The sequence below is a fragment of the Mandrillus leucophaeus genome, unplaced genomic scaffold (assembly GCF_000951045.1).
Source record: "Mandrillus leucophaeus isolate KB7577 unplaced genomic scaffold, Mleu.le_1.0 Scaffold82, whole genome shotgun sequence".
Taxonomy (NCBI): domain Eukaryota; kingdom Metazoa; phylum Chordata; class Mammalia; order Primates; family Cercopithecidae; genus Mandrillus; species Mandrillus leucophaeus.
In genome coordinates this window covers 3,534,820-3,543,434 of record NW_012108919.1, presented here as the reverse complement: position 1 = coordinate 3,543,434, position 8,615 = coordinate 3,534,820, and the positions used below count along the sequence as shown (strand labels likewise).

At 45.4% G+C, this 8,615-nt stretch overlaps 1 protein-coding gene across 8 annotated transcripts in view; it reads left to right on the top strand.

The window, feature by feature from the left end:
• The first annotated feature begins 407 nt into the window (after positions 1-407).
• DTNBP1 (dystrobrevin binding protein 1) overlaps positions 408-8,615 on the top strand; it is a 150,000-nt gene continuing 141,792 nt past the window's right edge. For 4 of the 8 annotated variants that reach the window (XM_011967928.1, XM_011967930.1, XM_011967929.1 and 1 more), the window contains exon 1: positions 414-639. In XM_011967928.1, the coding sequence (XP_011823318.1) occupies positions 584-639 (56 nt within the window). In that variant the 5' untranslated portion in view covers positions 414-583. Of the gene's footprint in view, positions 640-8,615 lie in introns of all 8 variants that reach the window. The other 4 variants (XM_011967927.1, XM_011967925.1, XM_011967931.1 and 1 more) reach the window with 3 other exon arrangements.

Sequence of the window (8,615 nt, the reverse complement as noted above, 5' to 3'; positions counted from 1 at the left end):
AAGTAAGAATGTCGAGACAGTCGACTATTACTGCCATTTTATGAATGAAGAAACCGAGGCTCAATATTTGACTAACTCATCCAAGGTGAAAGCCAGTGGGGTCAGATCCTGGACCTAGAATCCATGCAATGATTTGTGCACATCGCCTATGCAAGAGATAGATCCAATTCTCTTCCAAACCGTAAAAGCCAACACTTCCCTCAAAGGAGGCTTCGAGCTAAAGCATCCTTTCATGATGCCGCTTCCATTTCAAAGAAACAAAACAAAACAAAACAAAACAAAAACGAGAAGGCCTGGTGCGGGCTAGGAAGGAGCGGAGCAGGTACTGGCCCTCTCTGCCGGGGGAAGACCCGCCCCTTTTCCGCAGCCCGAGCCGGGCGCAGTCCACTGCGGCTGCGCGAGCCTGGCGCGCGCGGGGCGGGAACGCGGAAGGGGCTGGGGCTGCGGCGCGGAGGCGAGGAGCAGACCGGGGGCGGGGCCGGCAGTGGGAGTGCTGGGCGCGGGGTGGGCGGCGTGGGACCCAGGGGGCGACAGAGGCAGCAGGAGCCCGAGGCCTGAGGAGAGGAGACCGGCGGCGGTGGCAATGCTGGAGACCCTGCGTGAGCGGCTGCTGAGCGTGCAGCAGGATTTCACCTCCGGGTGGGTATACGGTGGGCGACGAAAAGGGACCTGAGGGGGCCGGGCCGCGCCTGGGATGCCCCTGCCTCGCTCCCTTCCCCGCGCTTCGGTCCGGGGTCCGTCCCGCCCCGCACCTCCCCGCCCCGCCCCGCCGAGGAAAGTAACGAACTTCCCGGCGTTCTTGCGTTGGGCGGCGCAAAGTAACTTAGGTCCCTGCGGGCCGCCTCTGACGCGCACCCCCAGGACCGGGAGGCGCTTGGCGGCGTAGCGGAGCTCCCGGGGGGTGTGGGACCCTGCGGTCCCCTCCTGGCAGCATCAGCCGGGCCCTGGAGGGGAGTCATGTGAGAAGCCAGCGCGCCTCACCGCTTCCGTCCCCGCGGCACAGTGGCCTGCGCCCCTTGGCCCAGCTGACACCTGCTCGTGCGCACCTGGAGCTGAGCCCGCCGCCCTCCCCGGATCGGATCGCTCCGCGCAACAGCGCGCACCCTCCGGTCCGAGCCTTCCGCGCCGCGGCTCGGCTTTCACGCTCGGCTCCGCGGCCTAACCCTTGGCAAAGCTGGGCGCCCCTCCCCGTTAGCTTTCTTTCTCTACCTTTGCCGTGAGCTCAGCGCCTCGGCGAAGGAACTCTTAAGCAGGAGAAGCAACAGAACTCTAGGAATGCTTTTAATACCCAGCGGTTCCCAAACTTTGCTTAGAATCACCTGGGAAACTTTCAGAGTTCTGATGCCCAGGTCTCACCCCATACCTGTTAACCAGAGTGCCTGGAGACGGCGTTTTAAAGATCCCCAGGGATTCCAATGGGCACCAACGCCTGGGAACCACAGACCGAGACTCCGGCGTCACATTGCCTAGGCATCCTGGCTCAACCACTAACCCAAACGTAGTTACTCAGCTGCCTTGCCTCAGTGTAGTGTTTCCGCTGCTGTAAAATGGGGATAATGATGGTACTTAAAAGGTTATTACAAGGATTAATGAATTAACATGTAAAACACGAAGTAAGCATTATGTCAGTAGTGTTACTTAGTGCATAATTCGTTTTAATTTTTTCATTCCTTTAAAATGAAAAAGATCTTTGAAAAGGATCTTTCAACTTTAGCTTACAAATCCTGTTGGAGGATGCACTGAATGTGAGGCATTTTCACTCATACTGTTTTAAATTTCTATCCCCCAACCTCCCCACTCCCCCTTTTTTTTTGAGATGGAGTCTTGCTCTGTCGTCCAGGCTGGAGTGCAGTGGCCTGATCTCAGCTCACTGCAACCGCTGCCTCCCGGATTCAAGCAATTCTCCTGCCTCCACCTCCCGAGTAGCTGGGACTACAGGCACCCGCCACCACGCCTGGCTAATTTTTTGTATTTTTTAGTAGAGACGGGTTTCGCAGTGTTGGCCAGGCTGGTCTCGAACTCCTGACCTTGTGATCTGCTTGCCTCGGCCTCCCAAAGTGCTGGGATTACAGGTGTGAGCCACCGTACCCGGCCCACCCCTCCCCCCCACTTCTTTTTTTAAAGTGACAAGGTATCCCCCTGTCGCCCACGCTGGAGTGCAGTGGTGCTATCTATCATAGCTCACTGCAGCCCCCAACTCCTGGGTGCAAGCGATCCTCCCTCCTAGACTTCCTAAAGTGGTGGGATTATAGGTATCAGTCACTGCTCCCAGCCTTGTTTGGAATTTCTAATGAGAAAGATTGTTAGCCAAAATTTTATCTTATTGGACAAGAATGTTAATACTATTTGCGTATTGGGCGTTGAATAACAACAAACTGTCAAACGCTTGAGCACTTAACACCCGTCAATCATTTTTGTTATTTTGGTGTTTAGAAAGTTAGTTATGGATGCTCAGAGTCATTCACTGATGGGTGTGCTTGCATGCTTACATTTTGTTCTCCTATTTAGTAAAAGTACCTTCTTTTCAGAGCGTAAATTATTGTATTGAAAACCTTTTGGTGTGATGCTGAAATGGCCCATTTGTAGCATGAGAGTGACCTGTTAGTACTTCATGGAATTGCTTGATGGCATAACAGCCCATCTTGTAGTTACTATAACTCTGTAAGTCACATGGTTGCCTCAGAAGCATTCATGCTCCTGACCTTTGTAAGAGGGCGCTTTACCCAGGAATGTAGATTCTGGACTGGGCTCTGGACTGCCGGGGCACAAACCATCCTGGGAGATCAGGGTAACCCTAAACGTTTAGAGTTTAGTTAGGGAGAGACAAGCCAAAGGGATCTGGTTAGAACCCCTTGGAAACTGACTTGACTTCTTCAAGATGCCGTAGTCTGGGGCCATTTTGGAGCTAGACATCCTGAGAGGGCTTCATTAGGTCCTTTGTTGGCTTTTTCCTGTACACGTCACTTTCAGCTGACAAACCACTGGACTGTCTGTGCCATTAGCCTGTCACCTGGTGGAGAAATAACTCATCTCCAAGTGATGTCAGTCTCCCAGTAGACCCGTACCTCTAGTGCCTGATGTTCACTTTCTTCAGGTCCTCAATTTCCTACACCTAATCTGTTCGATTAAACTTTTCCATATTCAGCTTGAGATTGACCTACTTTACATAACTGAATATTTTTGCCATGAGGAGAAACGATGACACTAAACACAGGATTCATGTGTTTATTATATATTGGTAATGTGGAATTCAAAGATTAAAGAGGCATGACCTGCATCGCTAAAAAATAAACACATTACATAAATGCAATGCTGATATCACAGCTAATAAAATTAACACTAATTCTTTTATATTATCAATTATGCAGTCCATAATCAGATTTCTTTTGTTTTTAGAAATGACTTTTTGCAGTTGGTTTGTTCAAATCCAGATCAGATAAGTTTCACACATTAATTTTGTTTAAAAACCAATTTTTGAAACAGATGACTGTTAAAGAGCCACATGGGGAAGCTTTATTGAATCTTCTAACAATTTTGTTGTCCCAGCTACTTGGGAGGCTGAGGCAGGAGGATCCCTTAAGCCCAGGAGTTCAAGACAAGCCTGGGCAACACAAAGAAACCCCATCTCTTGTCTGGGCATGGTGACTCACGCCTGTAATCTCAGCACTTTGGGAGGCCGAAGCGGGCAGATCACGAGGTCAGGAGTTCAAGACCAGCCTGGCCAATGTGGTGAAACCCCGTCTCTACTAAAAAATATAAAAATTAGCTGGCCATGGTGGCGCGCGTCTGTAATCCCAGCTACTTGGGAGGCTGAAGCAGGAGAGTGTCTTGAATCCAGGAGGCGGAGATTGCAGTGAGCTGAGATCACACCACTGCACTCCAGACTGGATGACAGAGCAAGACTCCATCTCAAAAAAAAAAAAAAAAAGAAAGAAACCCCATCTCTTAAAAAAGAAAGAAAAAAATGAAAAAGACATGACCCTGGCCACCCAGAGCTATCTCATTGGACCTGGCGTTTCTGTAGAACACTTGGTGGCAGAGCAAGTGTGTGGAAACCAGAACAGCTGCCTTCTAAAATAATTGGAAACGCCAGGTGTGCAGATTGCCCCAGGGACTGAATGGAAGGCCTCAGGCATTTCTGGGCTCCTTCAGTGTGGCCAGTGCAGCTCCAGCCGCCCGCTGTCACCCAGAGCAGCATCCTGTCTTCAGAGCTTCTCTGATCATTTTCACTTTCTGAAAACTCATATGAAGGCCCTAACTCTAGACAAACTTACTTTTTTTCATTTTTAGTAAAATAGGACGATTCCTTATCAGTCTCATAAGAGAATGTCACCTTGGTGGTGAAATCATGTCCAATGAGAATGAATTTCTACATTCCGTTCAAACTTAGAAAAAGTACAGCTTAAGGTCATTATTCTTTAAGGGCAGTGTAGAGATTACTGGTGGTTTGGGAGGAACTCTAGGTTGTCCATGGACTTATGGCCTTTTTTGTAAATTTTTATGCATAGTAACAATTATGTCAACATTGAGAACAACTAGTGATTACATCACATTCCTTCTGCCTTAATTGGGTGGTAGGCCAGCTGAAGGCCACAGACTGAAAAAGACTGGTTCTGAGCTTCACTCAAAGATCTTTTCCCCTCACCTAAAGTGAGTTGTAATTTGATTTAACTGAGTCAGAATTCTTGGAGCCTTTTGGAGAGTTCACATAAAATATCCCTTTTTACAGAGATTGGCTTGAGCTCTCGGGGAGACTTTTGGACATACTGAAGTACATGCTTCGAAGCCACTCTGGTCTTTGACTTTTACCTTTTGAGCTGTTATGACCAAAGGCCTCAGGATTGAGGTATTTGACATGCAAACCCTTCAGGGAACTGAAAATCGGATTTACTGATGGGTTTACAGCTGGCTGTCACAGGCTGGTGTTTCCTGTTTGTGATGCACTGGGTTCCTGTGGTTAGGGATAAAAAACCTGCTATTGTTGCAACTAGACAGTGGGTGTTTCCCCCTTAAAGCCCTCACTGCCCCCGCCCCCCACCTCCGCCCCTGCCCCCCACCTCCACCCTTGCCCGGTGTCCTCATTCTCTCTTCTTCTGTCCTTGTAGTGTCTACCAAAACCTGCACAAAATGGGAGGAGCCAGTCATCTAAACCACCATGTGTTAAATGGTGAAGTGTTGCTTGAAATGTTGACTTTTCCAGGATTAACCATTTTCTTAATAAAATGAAAAGAATCTCAATATTCAACTTAATTTAATAGATTTAATAAAGATCTACTGAGTTCCTATTAAGTGCCAGTGCCAGACACTAGACTGGGCACTCAAAATGTCCTTTTTCTTAGAAGCTAAAAAAAGATTTGAGAGCCCATATGCTCAGTTTTTCCTAGTCTTTCCTAAGCAGTGTCTCTATATTGGGCCAGATCCTGCAGGTACAAAGGTGATTAAAACAGTCTCTGCCCACCGGATGCCCTAGACTGGTGCTGATGTAAAGCAAAGCAGAATGAACAGAATGTTAAATATACAAATAGTGTGGTATGTGAGTCCGAAGGAAGAGTCATTAGTTAGGATGCATTTACAGAAGGCTTCAAAGAGGAGGGGGTTTCTAAAACTAGGCCTTGAAGAATGAGGAGAAATTGCGATAGATTTGGATAAGCGCATTTCAGAGATGGAAGCAGTCCTGGGAGATGAAGCTGGAAAGGAAGTTTAGTGCCTGACAATAGAGTATCTTAAATGCTTTGCTTAATTAATTTGTCAAATATTTATTGAGTGCTTACTATGTAGCAGGCATTATTTCAGGTACTGGGGATATAGCAGAGAACAAACCAGATAGCAAGGAAGATCCTTACTCTCGTTCTGGTAGCAGAAGGTCTAGAATATCTAGAAGGCCGTAAGTTCTGTGGCTAAAAATCAGGCTAAGGAGAAGATGGCCTACCTGTAGTTCTGGAAAAATATTTCTGTATTTCTGGAAGAATAACGTGAGAGGCCTTGTGATAGGAAGATTGGGGATGGGGTAGAGGGAGATTAACGTGAGAGGCCGTGTGATAGGAAGATTGGGGATGGGGTAGAGGGAGATTATTTAGGAGGCTGTAATGAAGGTCCAGGTGAGAGGGTGAGCCAGTGCTGATAGAAGTTTAAAGGAGGGAATGGATGTGTTAGGCACTGGTCAGATTAGACAGCAGTCGGAGATGAAAAAGGTGCAGAAATTGAGAATGTGAATTTGGAGGTATCTTAGATAAATGGTGTCATATGCCAACATTAAAGAATTTAAGAATAGGTTTGAGAGAGAAGGAACAGTTAACGGTGAATTTGTGGTGAGCTAACTGCTTGACAGCTGAGAAGCAGTTGGAAATTTCAGATGCACTCAGGTGAGAGGTGAGAACTTGAAGCCATGTATTTGGGATTTAGGATAAAGGCATTAGGATGAAGATAGTCTAAATTCATCTTTCTTTCCTGAGTCTGAGCAGCTTTTGTGTGAATTTCTTAGGCTTTGGACCTTAGGTCATTTACAGTTTTAAGTGTGATTGAGGGTTTGGCTTTTCCCCGATCTCGCTTGAGAGAAAGAAAAAATTGATGAACACTGATGTGAAAATGTAATAGATTGGGTGTGCCTTATGACAAAATATGCTAATTCATATATTTCTGTGGTGCTTTAAAGCAATCGTCCTCACCTTTCCTAATAGCCAATGATGTAGACAGTTGGAAATTGAGGTACAAATAAATGAAGCGTCATGCAGGTTCCCCACCCTGTTGAGTCACCGGCAGATCTCATCAGCCGTTGTAGTACTCAATGCATCATTCTGTTTATGTACATCTTTTTCTTTTCTTTTTTGCTCCGAGACAGGGTCTCACTCTGTCACCCAGGCTGGAGTGCTGTGGTATGCTCGTGGCTCACTGCAGCCTCAACCTCCTGGGTTCAAGCAATCCTCCCACCTCAGCCTTCCAAGTAGCTGGGACTACAGGCATACACCACCACGCCTGGCTAATTTGTGTATATTTGGTAGAGACAGAATTTTGCCATGTTGCCCAGGCTTATCTACATCTTTTTACACTTTTTGTCTAAGCAGTTTTGTGAATCACCCCCCTTTTTCAGTAAGAAGCCTCCATTTTTTTAGTATTTTCTACAAAGATCAAAGACATAAATATGCTGGTGTCAAATTAAGGTGAAGTTGTTGGAGAGATCTAAAAATAAAATTATTGAACATTATGACGAATTTGAGGTTTAGTGCTTTGAACTTGAAAGTTGTCAGTAGAAAATAATTGTCAGATGGCTCACTTAGTCTCTATCTTAATATGCTCACACAGCACTTATGTGTTCATGAGTGTATGGTACTTGGGAGAAGACCAAGAATAGGGCTGGGCAAGCCTTTTGTAGGCACATTGGGAACCTCTACTTTATTTCACCTTAGCCCAGTAATGTAGTACACTGGTTTTTCAACTTTCTTGATGGGGATCACCTTTATTATAACTTTCATTTGAAATTAGCTCTATAGTTTCCAGAATGCCACCAAGGTCACATTTGGAATGTTGTTGAATTATTTTGGCACATCTTTATGGTTGAATATAATACTACCATTTTACATTTGAGGAAACTGGAATATTCCCCCTGGATCAATATTCCCTTCACAGCATGTCATGATATTGTGGGACATTAAACAGACTTTATGAGTGGGTTGTTTCCAGGACAGAATAAGTTCTCCAGAGGAACTGGAGTTAGCCCAGAATAAAAATAGTGGGCTAATCTCAGGTGAATTCTGGGTTTTGAGGATGTTATTTCAGAAAATACCTTTTTGGTTTTTTGTTACTTCCTTTAAGTATATCTGATCTTTTATATTTTTCATCTCAATAGTTGGAAACAAGAAAGTTTAGCAGGCAAAAAGATGACTATTTTCAACTTTCCTATAGCTGCTTTTTTTTTTTACTTTTTTTTTTTTTTAACTTTGTTTTACTTTCCTATAGCTACTTTGTTTTTTACTTTGTTTGTTTTTTAGCAGGGAAAAAGATGACTATTTCCAGCTTTCCTACGGCTACTTTGTTTTCTTCAACAGTTTCTTTTCTGCATTTTGGCACATTGGCAATTTATTTGGAGAAGATGTAGTGAGAAAAGATGAATATCTAAAAGATTGTTTTTGTTATTAAAAATGTTTTTTGGCTGGGTATGGTGGTTCATGCTTCAAATCCCAGCACTTGGGGAGGCTGAGGTGGGAGGATAGCTTGAGCCCAAGAGTTCAAGACCAGCCTGGGCAACATAGAGAGACCCCTGTCTCTACAAAGGATTTTTAAAAGCTAGCTGAGTGTGGTGGTGTGAGCCTGTAGTCCCAGCTATTCGAGAGGCTAAGGTGGGAGGATCGCTTGAGGCCAGGAGCTTGAGACTGCAGTGAGCTATGATTGCTCCATTGCACTCCAGTCTAGGTGACGCAGCAAGACCCTGTCTCAAAAAAAATTGTTTTTTACAAAGTTTCAAACACACACAGACACATAGAATAACACAATGAACCACATATATCAGTAACTCAGATTCAATAATTTTCAGATATTCCCATGTTTGCCTTGTCTCTCGCTTTATTTGTAATGTAAATGTCAGACTTGCCTACTATACCTGTGATATGTCAGCTTGCATC